This window comes from Rhineura floridana, chromosome 11 (genome assembly GCF_030035675.1).
Source record: "Rhineura floridana isolate rRhiFlo1 chromosome 11, rRhiFlo1.hap2, whole genome shotgun sequence".
In the NCBI taxonomy this organism is placed as follows: Eukaryota; Metazoa; Chordata; class Lepidosauria; order Squamata; family Rhineuridae; genus Rhineura; species Rhineura floridana.
Window position 1 is genome coordinate 24,999,721 of NC_084490.1, and position 22,243 is coordinate 25,021,963.

Here is a 22,243-nt window from a genome sequence, read left to right on the forward strand (position 1 = left end):
TAGACACTTGTTGTTATTTTGGCTAAAATGGTTCTTGGTACAAAATTGGACTAGGTAAGATATCAAAGGGAACCAGGTATGAATGCAGAGGAGAGGTGTGTGTGTGTCCTCCTTGTTGTTACTGTTTTAAAGTAACATTTGCAGTGCTTCTTCTGGCCATTCTGTTCTGAAATAAGATTTTGGGCATCTTCTCCACAGGATGCAGACAGCCCTCTGCTCTCCCCACACCCATTCAGAGATTTGCATGTGCTCAGAGGCAAGTGTGACATCATTTATACACGAGGACTGTCTCTTTTCTTCCAGTGGAGACGAGCAGTTCCCCTGTACAAAGCATGCACATGGAGGACTGTGCTGGAATGCTCAGGAAGCCATTTCAAATATGGGAGCTCCATGCACACATGGGAGCCCCCGCACGTAGCATGCTTCTCAATTGGAGTAGAGTGCACAAGTGCCACTTTTGAATGAAAATCCAACCCCATGCAGCAATAACCAAAGGCACATTTACAGTGCTTTAGAGAGCTCACTGCACACACATTAGCTGACCAATCTTGACAACAGCCCTTTAAGATAGGTCAGTGCTATTATTCCCAAATTGCAGGAGGACCTGGGGGCCAAGGCTGTGAGATAGTGGCTTGCTTAGGGCCACCCAATGAGCTTGTGGCTGAGGAATTGTGGCTCACTGCATCACAGCTCAGCATCATACAGTTCGATCCTACACGTTATCTCAAAAGTATGTACTGTGATTTTGAAATTACAGCCTCAGATGCTGTACTACAGTAGCTCTGCTAATTAAACTTCAGTGGTAACAATACAGGGTGTTGGCAGCCTTTGGGCTATTGGGTGTTGTTGAATAAAGCTGCAATCTAATACACTTTTACTTAGAAGCAAGTTCCATTTGTTTCAATGGGACTTATTCCCAGGTAAGTGTGTATTGGATTGCAGTCAGAATCTCTTTTTTCGTATGGGAGGTAGAAATATTAGACTTATCTGGGGAGGAAGGGACCTCTAATCAAGGATGAGGATGTTCTCTTTGGTGAAAAAATGGGAGAAACTAAGCAAGAACTGGATTTCCCCCCCCCCTTAAGGATATGGGACTACGGCCATACTACCCTGAACATGCCCAGTCTTGTCTGATCTTGGAAGCTAAGCAGGGTCAGGCCTGGTTAGTACTTGGATAGAAGACTTCCTGGGAATACCAGGTGCTATAGGCTTAGAGGAAGGCAATGGTAAACCACCTTTGAATACCTTTTACCATGAAAACCCTATGAATATATCCAAAAAAAGATTCATAGGGTCGCCATAAGCTGTAATCGACTTGAAGGCATATAACAACAACAAGGGATATAGGATCATAAAGAAGCAAGTAAAACCCAAGTAAAACTATTGATCCATCTAGTTCAGTAGGTGTTGACACTGACTGGCAGCAGCTCTTCAAGATCTCAGGCAAGAATCTTGCCTGAAGATGCCAGAGACTGAACCAGGCACCTTTTGCATGCAGAGCATCTGCTCTACTTATATGCTATGTATGTCTGAGGAGTTTTCATTTTGGAGTCTTTGGAGTCTGATTCCTCCCAGTCCCAGGCATAACTTGAGCCAAGGACCCCTGAGACGTTAACCCCAGAACTGTTAGCTTCAGTGCCAGCATCTAGCCATACAACATGCTAAATTCAAATGATAACATCAAGTTTTGTACAGAGAGTATGTTTATTTATATTTATTTATTATTTCAATTTATATACCGCCCTTAGCGAAATAGCTCTCAGGGCGGTGAACAAGCAAAGCTTTAGTCCCAGTAAAATCAATGGGGGATAAAGTCATGATCATCTGGTACCATTGATTTAAATGGGACTAAAGCATAACTTTACGTTTCTGTGAATCCAGCCCACAGTGTCTCTGAGCATACACTAAGTGACACACACACACACCACTGAGCCATAGGTGACTTGCATAGGCCCACATATCTGGGCTTTATAGGCGAAACAGCTGACAGAGTATTGTGGAGGCCTACAGCTGGAAATATGTGCTTGAGTTAATTTTCTACATTATTGATGGAAATTCTAAACCACCTTTGATACAAGGATCACCAAGGCAGTTTACAGTAAAAACCTAACACAGTTAAAATGCAATAAATGCTTTTTTTGTTGTTAGGTGGGGCTGAAAGGTTTTTATTTATCATTCACATATCAGTCCCTAATTGGCTATAAAGGCATGCTTGGTTGGAAATTGGCCCTCTTCCTCTTTTTATCCTTCCTGACCTCAGCAACATTTGGAAGTCCTATATTTCAGGCTAACAGAAGAATTTTATGCATGTCTATTCTGAACCAAATCCAACTGTGTCCAGTAGAACTAACTTTTGGATAAGGGTATTTAGGTTTGTTGCCTCAGGCTCTACTCTTATAAACACACTTACTAGGACAAGGGTTGCCAACCTGGCACCCTCCAGATGTTTTGAAAGTTAACTCCCATCAGTCTCCACCAGCATAGCCAATAGTCAGGAATTATGAGAATTGTAGTCTATAACACCTAAAGGGCACCACAGCTCCTACCTTTGATTCAGGACTTGCTGCCTGGTCATAGCAGGATTTATATGTCATTTAGGATTGTGCAGCACAAAGGTTTCTTAGCAATGCAGTAACAACATCAAAATGATTCCCAAATATTCACTTCTTCAGTGCTCAAATATTCACTTGGGGTCTCCCTCCCCCGGTCTCCCTCACTCAATAAAGAAGTTCCTTCGTTATCAAAAAACGCTTGTGAGAACCTGAATGGAAATTAATTAATCTCCTCGCCCCTCCCCCTGTGCGCGTTTTTCTCTCCCTTTCAAAAAACTGCAGCTGTCAAAAGGAGTGAAGGTGCGGGCCGCCAATCCAACCCGATCTTTAATGCAACGCAGGAGAGAAAATGCGACTAAGTTTCGATTTTTAAAACAAGCAAAGAAGCAAGCCCTGGGAGCCCGAGGAAGAAGGGACGCGAGGATTTTCCTCTCCGTCAGACAAGCATGACAGTGCATGGCAGAGGGATCAGCCTCCCACATGGAGGAGAAGAGAGGGGGCATGAAATGTCCCCATCCATAAGGAGATTCTCTCTGTCTGTCTCTCTCACACACACACTCCTACCTGTCCCCGATCAGGCTCCACAAACACCTCAATGCCTGGGGGCGAAAGAGTAAAGAGTGAAAGTAAAAACATGCTGTCGTTTGATGCTACTGCGTGACAAATGGTCAGCTACTTCCGCATTCCGGTGATGACTGAGGCCAAGAAGGGGCGATTCCAGAGGTGACTGCGGTTGGGAGGGGCGGAGTGTGTGTGTGTGTGTGAAAGAGAGAGAAAGCGTGTGATCTGATAAAGGAAACTGTCTAGATCTGGAAGAAAAAGAGTCGAGTTGTTAATAGTCAAAGATGTGGGAGGCGGGTCTTCCGGAGTTTGGATGTAGGGAACAGAGACGAATAGATGAATGGTGCAGCGGATTCCACGCCCTCTCCTTTCATGCTCACGCAAGATCCGTCCTGACACAATCAAATTCCTTGGGCGCGCTCCCATCCCCCCTTCTTGTCCCCCCTTTTAAAAATCCACTCTGTAATCCCTCCCTTTCTGCAGCGGTGGAAAGCGTTGCTTAACTGAACCATCCCATAATGAAGACCGAATGCCGCGGCAGGTGCAAGGCCTGGGGGCGGATTTGTCCCCACCTGAAAGCCCCTTCCTTCCAATGAGAAATGTTGCTATCTATAAATACATGGTTGGTGGACGGGGCTGGTTGCTTTTGCTCTTTCTGCCTTTGGACCTGCTAGCAGTGATGATGGTCCCCATGTGCCAGAAGTTTGTTTATATTAATGTTTAAGAGGCTCTTTTGGAATTGTTCTGTGCTTTCAGGTGTGGAGTTTTTATTATATTTTTTTGTATTTGTTTGTGATATTTTATAATGTTGTAAATCATTCAAGGGATTTCTTTGACATATAAAGCCCTATATCAGCCATCTAAATAAATAATAAAAATATTAAAGGGGATAACCTTAAGGAGGGGGACCCAAGGCCCTATCCAAACTTAAAAGCCCTGTCTTCGGTCAGACACACCCCTTCCTTTCCATCAGACTTTTTAAAATAAAAAGTTTTGGTGACACAACAAAATATTTAATCTCCGTCTCAAGACTGCTGTTTTTCTATTGTTCAGATTGAAAATGAAGTAGGAAATTCATTATGACTGTCTTCTACAGTTTTTGTTTTGCTAATTTAGCAGCTGGTTGGAGCAGTCTGAAGATCAGGAAACAAGTAGGGCCTGCAACAAAATGGTGCAGCATTGGGTGCTCTTGTTCAGGGTTCCAACTGTCCACCCATCCATACTCTCTTCTAGGATACTCCTTTCCTCCAGCACCACCCCTCATTATGTGGCATTAGACACATATTCGTCCTCCATGAATTTATCTCATACTCTTTTAAAGCCATGTAAACTAATGACCACCACATGTAGCAGTAGGGTTGCCAGCCTCAGGGCCTGAGACTGATCCTGTATCTTTAAGAGAAGTAAAAGTCAGCCAAGTGCAAGTGTTCTTGCAACAATGTAATGGGAAAAACCACAAGGTGGAATTCTCCCTCCCCCCTGCCCAACTTTTAAAGATACAGAAGATCTCTTGGTTGCCAGGCCTCCAAGAGGTCTTCTGTATCTTTAAAAGCTGTGGAGGAGGAAGGCAGAATTCCACCTTGTGGTTTTTCCCATTACAGAGTTGCAAGAACACCTGCACTTTATTATTTATTTATTATTATTTATTAGACTTATATACCGCCTGACTAGCAATAGCTCTCTGGGCGGTGAACATAAAAAATACAGTAAAATCACACAGTATAATACAGCAAAAAACATGTAACAATAAAAACAGTCCAAAATCAATTACGACAAAATTTAACAATTAAGTTAACTTAGATAAATTTAAATTAAAATGCCTCGGAAAAAAGGAAGGTTTTAACTTGGCGCCGAAAGGAGAACAGCGTCGGCACCAAGCGCACCTCCTCGGGGAGACTGTTCCACAGTTCGGGGGCCACCACTGAGAAGGCCCTAGGTCTTGTCACCACCCTCCGGGCTTCTCTATGAGTCGGAACCCGGAGGAGGGCCTTCGTAGCAGATCGTAGTGTACGGGCTGACTTTCTCTTCTTCTAAAGATACAGGATCAGTCTCAGATCATGGACCTGGCAACCTTAAACTCAATGCCTTCTGCATGCAAAACATCTATACTCTGTCACCAGTGATATGGTTCTTGCTCAGATAGCCCCACCCTTCAAGGAACAATGCCAGGCTCTTGCCATTTTTGTTTCAGGTGAAATGACCAGCAAAGGAATTGTGGAGGCTTGGAACATGTGAGGTGGTGGACAGCAAGAGCAAAGATGCAAGTAGATTATCTGAAATTCACATCTTGATTTAAATTGAAAATGGAAATGGTCTGCCTTCAAGTTGATCCCGATTTATGGCTACCCTGTGAATAGGGTTTTCATGGTAAGCGGTATTCAGAGGGGGTTTACCATTGCCTCCCTGTAAGGCTAGTCCTCCCCAGCTGGCTAGGGCCTGCTCAGCTTGCCACAGATGCACAAGCCAGCCCCTTCTTTGTCCGCGACTGCTGGGGATCAACTGGGCTCCTTGGGACTATGCAGCCTGCCCACGGCTGTACAGGTGGCAGGGCACGTAACCCCTGAGCCACTCACTGTGGGGGTGATCTTTAGCTGGCCCTTGACACCCAGGAGACATGAGGGAGATTTGAATTCACAGACGCTGGACTCTCAGCCAGGGTCTCCTCCCCACTGTGCTATACCAGCTAGAGTTAACCAGGGGAAAAAAAAAGGAACCAATTGTGAAAAGTGGGCTAACCATGACATCTAGTGACTGACATCATAACTGCATCTGTTGCAACATAAAAAACCAGGATAAAAAACCTCCCTAAAACTAAACAAAGGAATAAGGAAAAAACAGCAAGGAATAAAAAAGGATTAAAAGTGCAATGAAATAAATAACAAAATTATCACCAAATCAGGACACCAGCATGGCAATTTATAGATATTTCCTAAAATACTTTTGTGCAGATCCTTGCAACAGTATCCTATAAGTAACAAAAAAGCCAGTATCTGACAATAGATAACATATTTTTTTCATAGCAGAGTTACTTCTTTAAGTGTGGTCAGCAAGCCAGCAACAGTATTCTCTTATATTCCTCTCATATGGCCTGCTAGCCTGGCATCTGGAGGGCCACACATTTTCCCAACCCTACTTTACAACAAGGAATGTTGGAAGCCAGGGATACCTAGATGGTATGTGGGCTGTCTCATTCTGCCTAACCTTATTGCTCCCATGATCTCTGGGTATTGGCCATGGTGGCTGGGAGTTGGAGTACAAAAAAATCCAGAGCACCATAGGTTCCCTTCCCTGCCTTAAATCAATGCCTGATCAGAGTGGGTTTTAAAAAGGAAGAAGAAAGAATGACAGTCTGCTTTAGCACTGTACTTTATTTCATTATTGTGATGATTCCTTGTCTGGTAATTTTTGCATTTTATTTGACATTTCACATGACATAAAAACTAGTTCTGGAAATCTGGAATATAGTGGGAGATTACAGCTAATTGTTGTGATAAATTATTCCAGAAATAATCCATTGGCAAACTTTGGAACCCAGAAGATTGCGGGAATTTTGCGCTAGCTGTAGCTGCTCGTGATAGGCATCCTGGCATGCAATGCATTCCCACCCTTTAGGCATGCACCAATTTCTTTTTGCCTGATGAAAATTGCACTGGCATTTCGGTGTAGGGGCGGGTAGCAACTTCTCATTCCTCCCTTTCCCACACACACTGCTGTATCCAGACACTAATTTGTGCATTGAATTATGGGAGAATTACAGTGCGCATGGGTGAGGGGACAAAAACAAGAAATATAATGGGTGAGGGACAAAAACTAGATGTTCGTTGCAACAGCATGAAAGGCATTTGTGTGAAACGCTGTTATATCAGCTGAAAAAGCCATGGTTCCTCAACACAACAGGTATAGCAATGTGAAAGGAATTTTAGGAATCGGGACAGAAGCACTACCTTTTCAATCCATTAAACTAACGCAATAAGCCCCGTGTCTGAAATCAGTTAATGTTTCCCAGTGGCACAGGATGGTCATTGGGTGTTTTGTTGTGTTTTTTAATGGACGTTCATTGTTAGAAGATGGCTTCTCTTGACACAGAGATCTTTCTGGTATTTTGGGAATGAGAAAGCCATATTGTGACATCCTTGTGCACTTCCTGGGTGGTCACTGTGGAAAACAGGGTCATTGACCTAGTTGGGTCTTTGGTCTGATCCAGCAGGACTCTCATATTCTTATGTAGCAGACATACTTCTACCCCAAAGAATGTAACCTCCCTTGATTTGGACACCTAACCCTGCTCTCTCTTCTCCCCTGTGCTGAGGGAAGAATTCAGAAGTCCTACTAATCAGTCCAGTTGGGGAGGTTCATTTCAAAGAAATAATCCCCAGTCAATAGCAACAGACAACTTGCTAAGCGTTGTTGAGATGAGTCATCATCAAAGGGAGGGCGAAGTCCACATACCAAGGAGAGTAGGCTACAGTTCCAGGCACTTGACTCTACTCTTCAAGAGTTCCTCTACCTGCTAAGTGGGGCCTCTGTTGAGAGTCAGCCAGTCAAGTCAAGCAGAAAATGCTGAGTTGGCTTGGGATACAGGAGCTCACCATCCTTTCCCTTCTGATTGGTAAGAGAGCACCTCTACCTCTTTTCAGAACGTGAAACTGAGGGAATTGAAGCCAGGGACACACAAACTCATGCCATCTTGTCTGCTTTTACTTAGCAGGCTTCCTAAATTCTGAATTTTGAAAATTTTAGGCTGAAGATTTTATAATGTGAAATTTCATTCCATTCACTGATCTTACTGAATTATGTGGAGGTATAAGTGAGGTCAGGTCATAACGAACTAGTTTCTTATATGCTGGCAGCAGTTACCATACTACTTTCAAGGACGTGGAGACTGCTAATCATACTGTTCATGAAAGCTGTTCATACTGTTGATAAAGCATGGAAATTTGCCTTAGTGGCGAAGCTAGCACACTTTGTTAGATTCAGGGAAGGAAAACAACACAACAACTTTAGGTTAATATGGGTTAATTTTACTGAATACAGGAATAAAAATGAGTTGTTATCAAACACATGCTTATGGGTTGACAGTATTTTAATAGTAATGAAGAGAAAGGCCAGGCTAATAGTTACGGCTGTTATTAAAGAGAAAGTATTATAATAGGGTTATCAACTTGGGTAAAAGAGTATAGAATTACCATCATATTTTCACCCATGTGCTTTGATTGAATGTTTAGTTAAATCACAGATAAACTGTATTATGGTATGCACATGATGTTATCTTAATGAAAACAAAAAGGAAGTAAAAGAGAGGTTTTCTCGACTGGCAGGAACATAGATTTGGAAAGTACTGGGGAAATTTGAGAGGGGTTGTATCACATTATCAGGTTTGTTGATTTTACTTGCTGCTGTACTAAGTATTTTCACTCTTCACATGCATCAATGTTATTTTTTTATCATGTTGTTCCTCCAAGGAGGTCAGGATGGCATGTACGATTCTCCCCACTCATTCTGTCCCCAGAACAATCCTGTGAGGTAGCCTAGGCTGAAAGATGACAACCAACCCAAGATCATTCAGAAACAGAGAACCCGCGTCCCTCCAGATGGGAGCTGGACTACAGCTTGCATCATTCATGTCCATTGGCCATGCTGGCTGGGGCTGATGGTGTCCAATGAGGTCTGGAGGGCCAGAGGTTCCCCAGTCATGCTCTAATCACTATAGCACATTAGCACCCAATAATACACTGACTCCCATATAAAACCAAGACATCCCTTCCCCACCAGACTTTAAAGTTGCCCCCTACAGTTGGTTACATGAGGACACTCTACTGCTCTATTGACACTGAATTGGGGCTAGTTTGAATATACTGCTAAGAATAAAATTGTGTGTGTAGGTCAGGGGTCACCAACGTGTACCCATAGAGGCCGTTCCTCACATCCACAGGGTCCCCTCTTCCTGCTGAAATTAGGCTACAAAGAAGCACTGTATTGTAGTCAATATGCGTTCCAGAGTGTGCTTAGCTCTTGGTTGCAGCTTGTGTGTGGGGCCCACAACAGTTTCTCCTGTTTGCAGATAAATATCTATGGACCCAAAAATGTTAACAATGCCTGACGTAGGCTGGCACTTGGAAATGCTTTGGGACAAGAGGATCAAAGTCTGTTTTCCTCTCTTTTCCTGACTTTGAACTCCTGAGCAATTTGAGGAACAGAGGACAATTGGATAGTTGTTAGGGGAATGTCAGGGCGTGCCTGCAGCAACTGATTTGTGCCTGATATTTTCCAGTAAATCTAGGAAGCAGTTGGTGCTTCCTTGATATTTAATACAAAAGTTAGTAACTTTAGAAACACCCGGTCAGCCTGTTCTTCTACCTCTTCCAATTGTAGTAAAGGCTGTAGATGGACCAGGAAGTTTAAGTCTTTTGACCCCCTTCCAAGTTGGCGTGGGATTCATGTGTAAATGTTACACTGTAAGGAAGGTGTAAGGAGCCTTTGGTCCTCCAGATGTTGCTGAACTATAGCTCCTATCATCCCTGGCCATTCACCATGCTTGCTGGGGCCGATGGGAGTTATAGCTCAGCAACATCTGGAGAGCCAAAGATTCCCCATACTTGCCCCAAGGCCTAGCCATGGTGAAACGTGGGGATAATAAGGTTGGATGAAATGTATGCTGTACCCGGTCCTCCTTGGGGGTTGTAGACATGTGATAAATAAATATAATGTTCTCTTCTGTCTGCTATAAAAGGAGGGTGAGCAATATATAAAGTGATCCTGAACCTTTACTACTTGTTTACTCACAGAAACAGGAAAAAAATTGTTCCTGCCCATCTTCCACCTCCTGCAAACTCCTTGAAGCTGCAGTGGGGAAGCCCTTGAGATTCTGTTGGATACCAGCTCCCATTGACTCCAGCCAAGGTGGTCGATGGGCAGGGATTATATCAATTGGTGTCCAGGAACATCTTGAGGGACACAGGTTCCACCCCTTTGCCTCAAAGACACAGAAGGAGGTGCAGGCAGAAGGAGACCAGTGATGGGGAGGTTCGGGTGCCTTTATTGGGTGGGGAGACTGGTAAGTGGCAGAGCATATCTTCAAGGCCGTGGGTCCAAAACTAGAGATGGCAATTTCCACTTAAAGATTGGGTGGCCCCTTATATAACATCAAAAAAGAGGAAATGTATTGTCGAAAAAGTGAGGGTACAGATTTGTAAAACATAATTGCATAGGGTAATTTATGTGCATTAACACAAATGTATAAATAATTACTTTCATTTAAGTAGAAATACAATGTGTCACACCATAGCAGGGATAACTGTGACCAGGTGACCTGTGCGCCTGCTTAGTCTGCTGTCCAGGTGCTAAGCGCTGACAGGCAACTCCAAGGCCTCTGCTCACCCTTCTTATGGTTCTTCATCTTGACTTTGGCCAGATAGCCAGACCAGACCCTGAGACCCCAGAAAGATGCTATTACTCAGAGTAGACAGTGGTGATCTAGATGTTCAAATGGCCCAATTCAACATAAGTCAGCTAAATATGTTGACATCATTTACAAGTGGTCATCCTCACGTTACAACCAATTGTGCCGAATGTGATGGAAAGTTGTGGCTTCTGACATTTTTTTGCTCTCCCTGTCTTTGCAGGCATTAGAGAGGCCCAGCCACCACCAGGTGAATAACAACTTCTGCCATGGGGTTTGGTTTTGGGGATCCCCTTTCCAACGTGCTCACCTGCCCATCTTGCTCTCCCCCGCAGCCTGTGGCCGGATGGTCTCCTCTGCCCGAATCGTGGGTGGTGCAGAGGCTGAGGTGGGTGCATGGCCGTGGCAGGCCAGCCTGCAGATTTTTGACTCACACCAATGTGGGGGCACCCTCATCTCCTCACGCTGGGTGCTCACAGCTGCACATTGCTTTAGCAGGTGAGAAGGGAACCAAGGAGTCCTGGCTCTCATCCTTTGGAAATTGAATTATGAGAGTATACTCCTTTTACAGAGAATCCAGGCCTCTGAGCAGCTGGAACTTGGATTCCCTCACCAAGATGGTTGTCATCTGCCATTCCCATATATCACACAGGAGTAGGAAACCTCAGGCCAGGGGCTGAATGTGGCCTTCCATGCCTCTCTGTCTGGCCCTAGGAACTCTCCTCAGGCCAATGCTCCTCCTTAGGCCACACCCCTTACTGACTCTGTTTTGCACCCTCAAGTACTTTTGTCTGGCTGAAATGTGTCCTTGAGCTGTGATAAATGCTTTCTTGCCTGCCTGGGTGGATCATGGAAAGGTGTGTGTGTAGGTGTAGAAACCTTTGACTTTGGTGTGCATCCTACTGTACAAAAGAGAGTGTAGCCTACTCATTCAAGAGGAAAAGTCCCATCCATTGCTCTGCCCACTGGTGCCTCTGGTTCTGCCCCCCACAGGCAGGGCCAACTTATCCATTAGGCACAGTAGGCATAGTGTCTGGGGCCCACAATACTTTTAGGGGGCCATGAAAATGTTTTAATTTTTTTCTCACATCAGAAAAAAATGAAACTTTTAGGGCCCACAAAGATCTATTAAATTTTGCCTAAAACAGAAAAAAAATGTTGAAGTATTTAAAGTTATATCAAAAATGATTTTTAATATTGATATTATTATAGAGGAAGGGGCCCACGAAGGCAAAAGTGCCTAGGGCCCACGAAAGTTATAATGCGGCCCTGACCACAGGGATGTGGTCCTCAGGGTGAAAAAATATTCCCTATGCCTGACATATACCATTAGGTCCCACATCCCTCCAAGAGGAATTGGGATTCCTCCTACTAATGTAGAGACTCATTCTTTTCCCAGGAGTTCAGGCTGCCAGGCCTAATATTTCCACAAACCATCAGCCAAACTTAGTGAGTCTTCCTCAATCAGGTTTTGGGCTTTTTACCCGCTAGACCACTCTCTAGCCCTTGGGTCCACTTTTGTATTCTAAATATCACAGAGGTCCACCAGTCACAAGATAGCAATGCAAGGTAACTAAAGTAACAAAATGGAGACTTGACATAATTGAAGGTTAATTACTGGCATCAATTTCTGTTTATATATAATCCCTCTGCTGCAGTGATTTCTTTGTGTCAGGGAGTTCCATAGTTCAGCTTTCCTCAAGGTAAGTACAGAAAATTGGTTCAGAAGATACTGTGCACAGTACCTTCACATTTTAGACAGAATTTGGTGATCCAGAGACTCTAAGTGGAAAAAAGCTTTTAGGGGTTTTTTTTTACTCTGTTTCCTTTCTCACATGCTTCTCAAAGTATTTTTACTCATCTGCTGTAATTTTTTCTCCAACCCACACTGTCAATTTCCTTTTTTCCTTTTCCTGATCCATTTTTATTTTCATTTTCCTCCTATAACATCCCTCTCTCATTCCTGTCCATATTATTATTTATTGTTGTTGTTGTCCTTTTATCTCTTTTCCTACTATCTTAGAACACCCTCCCTTTCTGGCCTTTGCTCTAGAGGAGGGAGCAGAGGCTTCCTGGCTCTGCAGGAGAGAGGGACAGAAGGAAGAACTCCGGGACTTCTCCTTTTCCTTCCCCTCAGTCCAACTGCCTGTCCCTTTGCATCCCTTTTTCCTGTTCTTGCTTTTCTTTCCCTCACGCTGATGCCAGCCACATCAGCCATTTCCTCTTTCTTTTCTTCCCATTCTTTCTTTTCTTCCCCTCCAATTTGACATCCTACACTTCACTCTCCGGTCAGTTCAGATTGCTGATAGTGCCTTCTCAGTGGCAGCTCCCCATCTGTGGAATGTCGCTCCCATGAGGTGCATCTGTCTCCCTCATTATTAATGTTCAGGAGACATTTAAAAACATCCTTGTTTGATGGCTGAAAGATGCTGTTCCTGACAACCTTGACATTATTAGCTGTGAGGGTATGTGACTGTTTTAAAATATGTTTAATTTTTTTTTCATATGTGCTTAATTGTTTTTAAATGTTTTAGATGGTTTATTATTTTGTTCATTTTACTTAGACCATTTATATACCATTTAACTACAGATGTCTCTAAGCTGTGTACAAGGAATACAATACAATTAAAATTATAAAAACTGAATTCAGTTAAAATGCCTGCTGGAATATATAAAAAAAGTCTTCTTTATTGTTAACTATATTGTTTTATTACTTTGCTGTTTGCTACCCTGGGCTCCTTTGAGAAGACCTGTGGGACAGAAATTTAACCACAAAATAAAATAAACAAAATAAAATAATTCCCATATGTGCCTATGTACTGTGCAAGTAGGGAACTGTTACAGGCATCTATCCAAACACAGGCTATGTAATGACCAGGGGCCCATTGGTTCACAGTTTGAGAAATGCTGCACTAGACCTTGGCCTAGTCCCTCACATGGCTGAAGTTTGAAGTCAAAACTCTGAATGCATTGCTGTGCTCTCCCCTTGTGTCTTATTGGCCACTATCTTTTCTTCAGTATTTCAGATCCCTCCTTGTTTGTTGTCGTATTGGGAGCCCACAATGTCTCATACCCTGGACCTGAAGCCGTGTCCGTTCTGGTGAAGCATATCATCGTCCACTCCCACTTCTCAGGATACAGGGATGGCAATGATATTGCCCTTATGGAGCTGGACGCCCCTGTCAACTTCACTCGCAACATCCTGCCTGCCTGCATCCCAGGACCTTCCATCTCCTTCCTTCCAAGGTTGGGCTGTTGGGTCACAGGCTGGGGGAACATCCAGCCAGGAGGTGAGGGCGTTTGGATTGGCTACACATTTGATGAAACCCTGGTAATGCCCCTCTGCTGGGCCTTTCCTCTGTTGGTAGACTCTGAAGCAACACTATTTCAAGGAGAAATTGTGGGGAATTAAAACAGCAGCTAGACCCAGCTGCCTCGCGCTGCTCAAAGCAGCAGGTTGAAAAGCAAATTCTAAGGGTGCTCAGGGCAGGTATCAGTGGTAGGCTCTGCAAGGGTGTTGCAGGCCAGTAGCAGCAGCAGCAGCAGCAGATGCCACCTCCTGATACCAACTCTGTTGAGAATGAAAAAGCATGTCTATGGATTTTGCAGGGACCCAGCTACATATACTCCATCTGCCCTTATTTACCACTCGGATACCCAGTTTTCTATTACCTGCCCTTGGCAAATCACTGACTTTCATTTTGCCTTTTGGGGGAGTTTTGTGGGTGCTTTAAATAAATAAATGTTAGGATAAATTAGCTTTCCTTTCTCTGTGTTAGTAAAATGACTGTTAGAAAGGAAGCTGTCACATTCAATTTGCAAACTTACTCAAAGCTGGAAATGCATATCTGGCTACTGCGGAGCGAAGAGGCAGCTAAGGTGACACATTTTTCAACCAAGCCTGACAGCTGTTAACTTTACTGGAGGGGTGTGAGTGATGGATAACTGTCTCCATGCCATGAAAAGGAGCTCCATCTGCCCGTTGCTGCAACAGATTAAGCACAGCAGCAAGGATGAGCTAAAAAGATGGCAACCACACTAGTACAGTGGGCAGATTCTTGAGCAGGGCCAAGACATTTTGCTGCCTCAGTTGGAACAGCAAATGGCACACACACACATACATCAAGTGATTTTTTAATTATAAATCAAGGTGTGTAGAACCCTGGGCCAGCCAAATTATTCTGGCACCTGAGGCTGAAAATCCCAGTAACACTTCTCTTTCTCCCCAGATTTAAAAATACAGTAATAACAATAAATTAAATGACTTTCATGACATCTAAAATCAGCTGCCTGAGGTAGATCCTTAGGGACAGCTACAGGTGGATCATCCTGATCCAAGTTCTGTCACATTTCTTTATTCAAAATCTCCCTACCTTTTTATTTACACATTGCCTTTAAATGGAAAGAATATGTCTGTTGGCAAAGCGGTGAAACTCCCCTCACAGTGGTACATTTGCATGCCTCTCTAGACTCTGATTTCTCCCAAAAATTAAAAAACAAAACACAGAGAGAAAATATCAGGATCTGTCAGTTTTGTTCTCTCCCTTTCCCATTTTTCCAATCTTAAATTCAGTTCTTCACATTTCTGCAGAGATTTGTAATTTTTTATTTAAAATATCCTCATGAAAATCCTTCATCATTTTAGTGTGGATTTCTGCTAATAAGCACATGTTTGTATACAGTTTTGACTAATGTTCACACTTTTGCAAGCAATTTCTCCTAACAGAATGCATTTGTGTAGTTTTCAATAATATAGAATTTTTATGCACCCTTTCCCCTAATATATGCAATTTTTGTAAACACTGTTTGGTTGGAGAGATGCATCGCAAAATTTGGATAAGTGCGAATTTTGAAGAATGGTTGTGTTTCACTTCACATATTGTTTCAGAAAGTACGAATTGGACAGACTCAGCTTTAAATATGAACTGAATCAAATTCAACCCTAGATTGATAGTTCTTTTATTATAATCTGATTGCAAGGTGTTGCAAATGTATACCTTGAGCAGATATTCTCAGTTTTCTGTTTTTTAAAGGATGCCCTTGAAAGAGGCTGAACCAGTAATCTGTTTAAATTGTTGGTTCGCTTACTGTAATTGTTTTCAGTTCTCTCTCTCTCTCTCTCTCTCTCTCTCTCTCTCTCTCCCCCTAGATCCCCCTAGTGTAGAGCTTGTAACCCTCCAGATATTACTGGACTATAACTCCCATCATTTCTGACTGCTGGCCATGCTGGCTGGGACTGATGGGAGTTTGAGTCCAACAGCATTTGGAGTGCCATGAGTTTCCCACTCTTGCCCTCCCTGAAGAGAAGCAGAATATTTTACAAATCAAAATGCAGACGTTTCCAGAAGAAGCCAGCAACAAGGAATCGGCACCATTGAATGAGGCTGGAGACAGGCTGAAAATCCTCCAAAATTCTGAAAGTTCAGGGTCAGCTACTTTCAGAACCCTGACTATGAGGCTGACTCAACTGTAGGGGCTGAGCAGTTTTCAGAACTCTTCTCCCCATCCTGAGACTCACAAATGGTGACACATTAAGGATATTCTGTTCTATCCTATTCTGTTCTATTTTTAGCAGTGGCTAAACATGTGATTGCCTGTTTGAAAAAAGTGCAAAGGAGGTTTCAGAGATGAGGCTTTGGTCAAAGCAAGCTCTGGACAAACCCACCTTATCACACCTTTCTGTCAGTTCCACTCCCTGATCCTGAACCCCTACAGGAAGTACTGCTTCCACTGATGGATACTGTTATCTGCGAGGCCCTTTACAGCGACTTTAAAGATGAAACACCTACAAGTACTGGGGTAATCAAAGATGACATGATGTGTGCAGGATACTTGGAAGGAAAGAGGGATGCTTGCCAGGTACAATGTATTCATTTATGACATTTTTATCCTACCTTTTCTCCAAGTAGCTCAAGCCTCCCCCATTTTTCCTCACAACATATCTATAAAGTAGGCTATACTGAAAGCAAGGGAGGGAGGGAGACTGCCACACACCGTTCACCTGGTGAACTTCATGACTGAACAGGATTAGAACCTAGATCTTCCTGGGTCTAGTCTGACACCAGTCTAATTACTACCAGCGGTGCAGTTAAGTAATTATTAGACTGGACTTAATTGTCTTATGCCTGTCTTCTTTCGATGATAATGCAAATTGAATCAATTACTTCAAAAATGTGACAAGCCAGCCCTGTTGCATTTGGGGCCCCTCCTGCTCATTCTGGTGAGCAGGCGCCAGGTGCTATGATAGCACCACTGAAGCACTTACAACATGAAGGTTCTCATGGGGGTTTACAATACATTCAAAATACAAAAAACATGGACAAGAGTTACTACAGAGAGCTAAATCTGTATATAGTCTCCTCTGCTCCATCCTCAGATGTTCCAGCTGCTTCTCTGCTTCTGGATATATGGGCCACAGTAGAACTCTGTATATAGAAAAGCATAAGATGTCTCACTGTCAGATAAATATGCCTTTGAATTCCAGCTGCTGTTGTGTGTAGGTTCTGCTTACGGGCTTCCCATGGGCATTTCGTTGGCCAATGTGAGAACAGAGTGCTGGACTAGATGGGCCTTTGACTTGAGCCAGCAGGTCTCTTCTTAAGAACATAAGAAGAGCACGGTTTCTGTGCAAGATGCAATAGCCCATGGTGACAGAAGTGGGGTTGGGGAGACAATGGAAGTGTCCTCCCATATTCCTTATAAGTAACCTTTTATTCCTTTTTTCTTTACAGGGGGACTCGGGAGGACCACTGATTTGCCCACATGATGGGGCTTGGCTTGTGGCTGGTGTGGTGAGCTGGGGGGATGTATGTGCTGCCCCAAACCGCCCTGGTGTCTATACACGGGTCAGTGCCCACAGCAGTTGGATCTTGAGACATGCCCCAGAAGTGGCTATCAGTTTCATCAATGGTGCTCCCAGCAGGGGTTGCTCCTGTTTCCTAGTGCTAATAGTGCTGTACTGCCTTGATTAACAGTAATGTGCCTAGTGTTGTGCATTGGTAGGATATATTATAAGGGTCTGCCTAGATTGTGATTGATTCTGCTGGGAATGATCTCTGGCAAAGATGAATGGGAAATCATTCTTGGTTATAGCTCCTAGGTTATGATGGATACTTTTGGCATTATATGAAGCTTTGTTTTGGAGAGAATATAAGATAGCTTTTCCCTGCTTTCAATGTGTAGATGTGTTCTATGAGAAAGGCTATTTCCTGGGGCACTTTCCATGATATGCTATAGCTGAATTCTACGATCTGTATAAATTAGTTAAATTAAGCAAGTGTGCGTAGATTAAATTAGTTAGCAAAGTTGATCCTGTTTCTGCGAGTTGCATGGCATGGAGAAAAACTATAAAGAGTTCTGAATCCCCCATCCCCGACTACTGGAAATTCTACTGCCTTCTGAGATTTCACCAGGCATTTTGCACACACTTTCAAAGTTCGCTTCAGAGCCATAAGGATGAGAAAGTTTCTTAAGTTGCCACATTCTAGAAGAAATGGAAAAAGACTGTGCATCCTGCACCTATTACCAAATGTCATGCTTTTCCTTTGCTTTCCCAGAATTGAGAATTGTACAGACTTCTGGGAGTTACTATGAAGTGTGCAGTTTGCATGCAAGCCTGCAGTTCTCACAAGCAACCCTCCCACCCTTTAGGATCTTTTGACCTTGAGACCTGAACACACTCTAGAATTTGGAAACCCAAGAATTAACGATGACATGAAAGCTAAATCAAAAGTGATTTTATAACATCGAAAGGGAATTAGCGTACTTATTATAAAGAAAATCAGTTGACACAAACTTTCACAAGTGACACAATAACAATAAGCTAAGTTTAAAAGAGTTTAAAAATAATAAAAAAGTTACAAGTAATCACACAAGCTGTTAGTTCTAAAAGCATGCCTAGAAATACGTGGCAAAGGCAGGATGCAGTGAACCTAGTCAGGAAGAGTATGGGGAGAGCATGCCCATACTTTGGGAAAATATGGGAAACAAAGACGTGATAAACACAATTTGGATTTTTTAAAAAAATAAATGAGGGAGGTTTGGGGGTAACTTGAAAAATATGAAGAGCTAAGTTCTGGAGAGATAAGGGCAACTAATGGTGTGACCTTTGGGGTTTTTTAACAGAAGCAGGGGAAGAAAAATTGTGCTGCAGGGATCCAGCAGAGAAGTCTAAAGGACTTGTGGGCATGCAAGAGAGAGGGGGAGGGGTGGGGTGGGGAGTTTCTGAAGATGTTCTGGACAAAGCTTTGGGAAGAAATGGTAAAGAGAGAGAAAAGGGGGATTAAATTTGGATTGAGAGTGGAGGAAAAAACATTTTGAGAGGGGTACAAGAAGCACAAAGAAAGATCTGTTGAAAAATGCTGACAGAGCATTTTGGTAAGGGATGCAGAAAAGAGTTTGGTAGTGTCTCTCTGGAGTCATCCTAGTACAGGAAAAGTAACAAAGCACAGAAAAGGCAAAAAGAGTTCCAGAGAAGGAGAAAAGGCATGCAACCTGTTCTGAGAAGAGACCATAGTTCCTGGGCAACTGTAAGCTGTCACACTTTTCCTCCAAAGAGCTGAAAGTGGTGTACGTGCTTGTTCCCCCTCCTAATTTAATCCCCACAACAACCCTATGAGGTAGGTTAGGCTGAGAGGCAGTGACTGGCCCAAGGTCATTTTGAATGCTTATGCACCAAATGAGCCTGTTTGTTCTTATTTCTCAAGGGTTAGTAGGCATGTTAGAACCAGGGAGGGGAGCAAGTTTCCAATAAAAGTCATTATCAGTTGATTCAGGATAGACAATAACACTACATAATTATGCTGGGGGAGCATCTTCCCCACTAAACAAACCAACCTGTACATTATGGTCAGCAGATGAGGCCCTGTTCATTGCCTCACACGTTAAAGAGGTTAGGCAGCAATGGCACAAGAAAGGGCATTTTCAGTTGTGACTAGGGATGGGAGACTATGGGCTCATCCATACAACTGTATAATCTGCAATGTTATCGCTTTGTGTCTGCATTAATTCACTGTTGTCAATATGATGTTGCAAATTAGTAAGGATTTTTGCATTCACAAATCCGCCTTAGAAATACCACCCAAAAACTGAAATGTTTTCCTGTACCAATAATCAATCGCATTAATGTCCGTGGGCTTGGACACAATGCCGCGGACTTTCTTGCAACAGGCCAAACACAGGAACTTGAGAACTGAGAGGATTTATATATATATATATTCAGATATGACTCAACACATCTGAACTGTGTAGGGGAGTGTAATATAGTCACTTGTGTATGTATGTATGGGCAACATTAACATCTATACAGATTTTGGTTCATGTACTTTACAGCTCCGGAAATATATTAAAGCTTTGGGATATAATCTATGTTCATGTATACTTGTTGGATTTATGATGTGATACAATCTTTTAAGAGAATACTTGCTTACATTAAAGGCTGATGATGTACTATTCAGCAGGTAAGGCTACTAAAATATTTTTAGGAAAATAATGATATATACCTTATACATTAGTTACAGAAGACAGTTCACTTTATACCACGACTCATGTATAAACTACAAAGCAAATTTATAAAAAGGAAAGAAGATTAAACACTGCTTTTCCCAGCCTTCTCTTGTGTCCTGCCTATAGAATTGTTTTGACTCTAGGCGGTAGAGAGCCACTGACAGGCAGCAGCTTAGGCAGGACAGTAGGCAGCAGCTGTTGCGGTGGTAGTTTAACTTAGGCAGGCAGCAGCAACTACTGAGATAGTTTAATAACTGTTTTACTGTCATTAGCTAATCCTGCAGACAGTTTTGGCAATCAGAGTCTAAGATGCAGCACAGGCAGGCATCCAACAGGCAGGCAGGCTGGAATGTCCCAGCAGCTAGAGTTTAACTTTAAACAATACTAACTGCTCCACCAGCTCAGCATCCAAGTTGGCCCAGTGCGGTGTAACTATGTCACATGCTATAGAAAACAGCCTCTCATTCAGAACACTGGCTGGTGGGCAAGAAAGACTTCCCCAAGCAACCTGGACCAGGTCCTGCCAAACATGACCATGGGATGACCAGTAGGCCAGGGGGTCAGTGACAATGTCTAACATGGGCTCCATCAGGTAACGTGTATCGAAGGAAAAACTTCCCAGTCGATTTATTGTGCTCCAGAGGACAGAGTTTATTGAGAAATACATATACCAATAGCGCATTGGGAGAGAAGTTCCATAGAACTAACTCTGAAGAAAATCAGGCAGTGCATAGCTTTATAAAGTGATTATATGTCATGCATACATTAATAATCAAAATACACCTTTACCAATCCAAATAACAATGCCCTCCCACCTTGGGGTGGTCACTTAGCACGTTTTGGCCTTGCCTATCCACGTGTCAAAGAGGAAAGTACCTATATTGTTTAGAAATGCATTTAAAAGTCATAAACAAGTCAAATCATTTGCAGCAGCATCTCAAGCTTCATAACATCACTCTGTGACATTTCACGCTTGTTTGTGCCTAACCACAAACTTTCCCAATGGTTGCTAAACATGAACTTTCAATTTTAGGCAGGGCATAGTTCCTCAAAATATTGCTTCGAAACAATGCATGAAAAGAGCAAAGGATTTTAATATCTAAGGCCTAACTGGATGGAGCAAAGAAAAGCAATTCCTTTTTGTTTTTTTTTCAATAATTTTTATTCAGATTTTCATAAAACATACAAGACAAAATCATAAAACATTCAAAGACAAAAAACAAAATCAAAAATAGTTAAACAAAAAGAAAAAAAAGAAAAAAAAAATAAAAAATAAAGAGTAAAATATTGACTTCCCATTTGTCAAAGATCAAATCAGTTATAAGTCTATAATATATAACAATCCTGTCTCTTAAGTCATATTATAAAATCACTTTCCTCCAGTAGTTATCTTACTTAATCATCAAATCTCATAAACATTACTTTATTCTTTCCACAAAAAGTCAAAGAGAGGTTTCAATTCTTTAAGAAATATATCTATCAATTTTTTTTTCCAGATAAGCATATCGATTAATCCATCTCATTACTAATTATGATAATCTTATTGTCATAACCATAGTCAAAATAAACATTTCAATTAATCCATCACATCAGAATCTGTTAGGTTCAGTAATTTCAATAGCCATTGTTCTATTATCTCTAGTAATTCCATTTTCCATCTTCCATCTTCAGTAGTCTTGTTAAGTCCAGTAATTTCAATATCCAATCTTCCATTATCAGTATTCCATAATAATCTTGCTGTCAAAGCCATAGTCATATAATAAGAGTCTGATGGGAATTACCTCTATCCCAAATATTTTCTTGCCATCCATTCTGAATAGGTTGCTGAAATACTGCTGTAAAATCATATCTCTGTTCTTTTTTTCAAAATACACTGGGTCATCTCTTAAAAGTTTTTCCATTGTCACATGGCTGCAGTTAATTCCATAGATTTTCTCTATATTGGGCTCCATCACATCATTCCAGTCCAGAAGATAGTCCATGCCATTGATAACTTTATCTCTAGAATCTTCATTAATTTCTTCAGAGATAACATTGAGTTCCAAACAATAGATTTTATTTCTAAAGTCCATAGACTCCAAATCTTGTTCCTGTTCCACGTTTGTTCCAATCTCCGGGATCTCCTCTCTCACAGGGACCCCTATTCCAGTCTCCAGGGTCTCCTCTCTCACAGGGACCCCTGTTCCAATCTCCGGGGTCTCCCCTCTCACAGGGACCCCTTCCAGGG

The 22,243-nt window shown here is 42.4% G+C and overlaps 2 protein-coding genes and 1 pseudogene across 3 annotated transcripts in view; 2 read left to right on the forward strand and 1 right to left on the reverse strand.

Annotated features, from left to right (window-relative positions):
* The window catches only part of RNF112 (ring finger protein 112), a 38,120-nt gene extending 34,756 nt beyond the window's left edge, over positions 1-3,364 (reverse strand). For both annotated transcript variants that reach the window (XM_061590263.1, XM_061590264.1), the window contains exon 1: positions 3,117-3,364. The gene's annotated coding sequence lies outside the window, so the exon portion shown is untranslated. The remainder of the gene's footprint in view (positions 1-3,116) is intronic.
* LOC133367559 (serine protease 27-like) lies at positions 28-18,690 on the forward strand. The gene is made up of 7 exons (XM_061591652.1): positions 28-37; positions 3,253-3,275; positions 10,736-10,762; positions 10,848-10,900; positions 13,531-13,802; positions 16,199-16,371; positions 17,244-18,690. Exons 1-7 carry the CDS (start codon positions 28-30, stop codon positions 17,481-17,483), a joined length of 798 nt encoding a protein of 265 aa, XP_061447636.1. The 3' UTR covers positions 17,484-18,690.
* Positions 1,093-1,211, forward strand: LOC133368151 (5S ribosomal RNA; annotated as a pseudogene).
* Positions 18,691-22,243: the final 3,553 nt, after the last annotated feature.

Excerpts from the sequence above, each read along its gene's own strand:
- LOC133367559 (XM_061591652.1), top strand. Across the intron at positions 3,276-10,735 it reads AAGAAGGGGCGATTCCAGAG|GCATTAGAGAGGCCCAGCCA; the intron begins GTGACTGCGGTT and ends CTGTCTTTGCAG. Across the intron at positions 10,901-13,530 it reads TGGGTGGTGCAGAGGCTGAG|TATTTCAGATCCCTCCTTGT; the intron begins GTGGGTGCATGG and ends TCTTTTCTTCAG.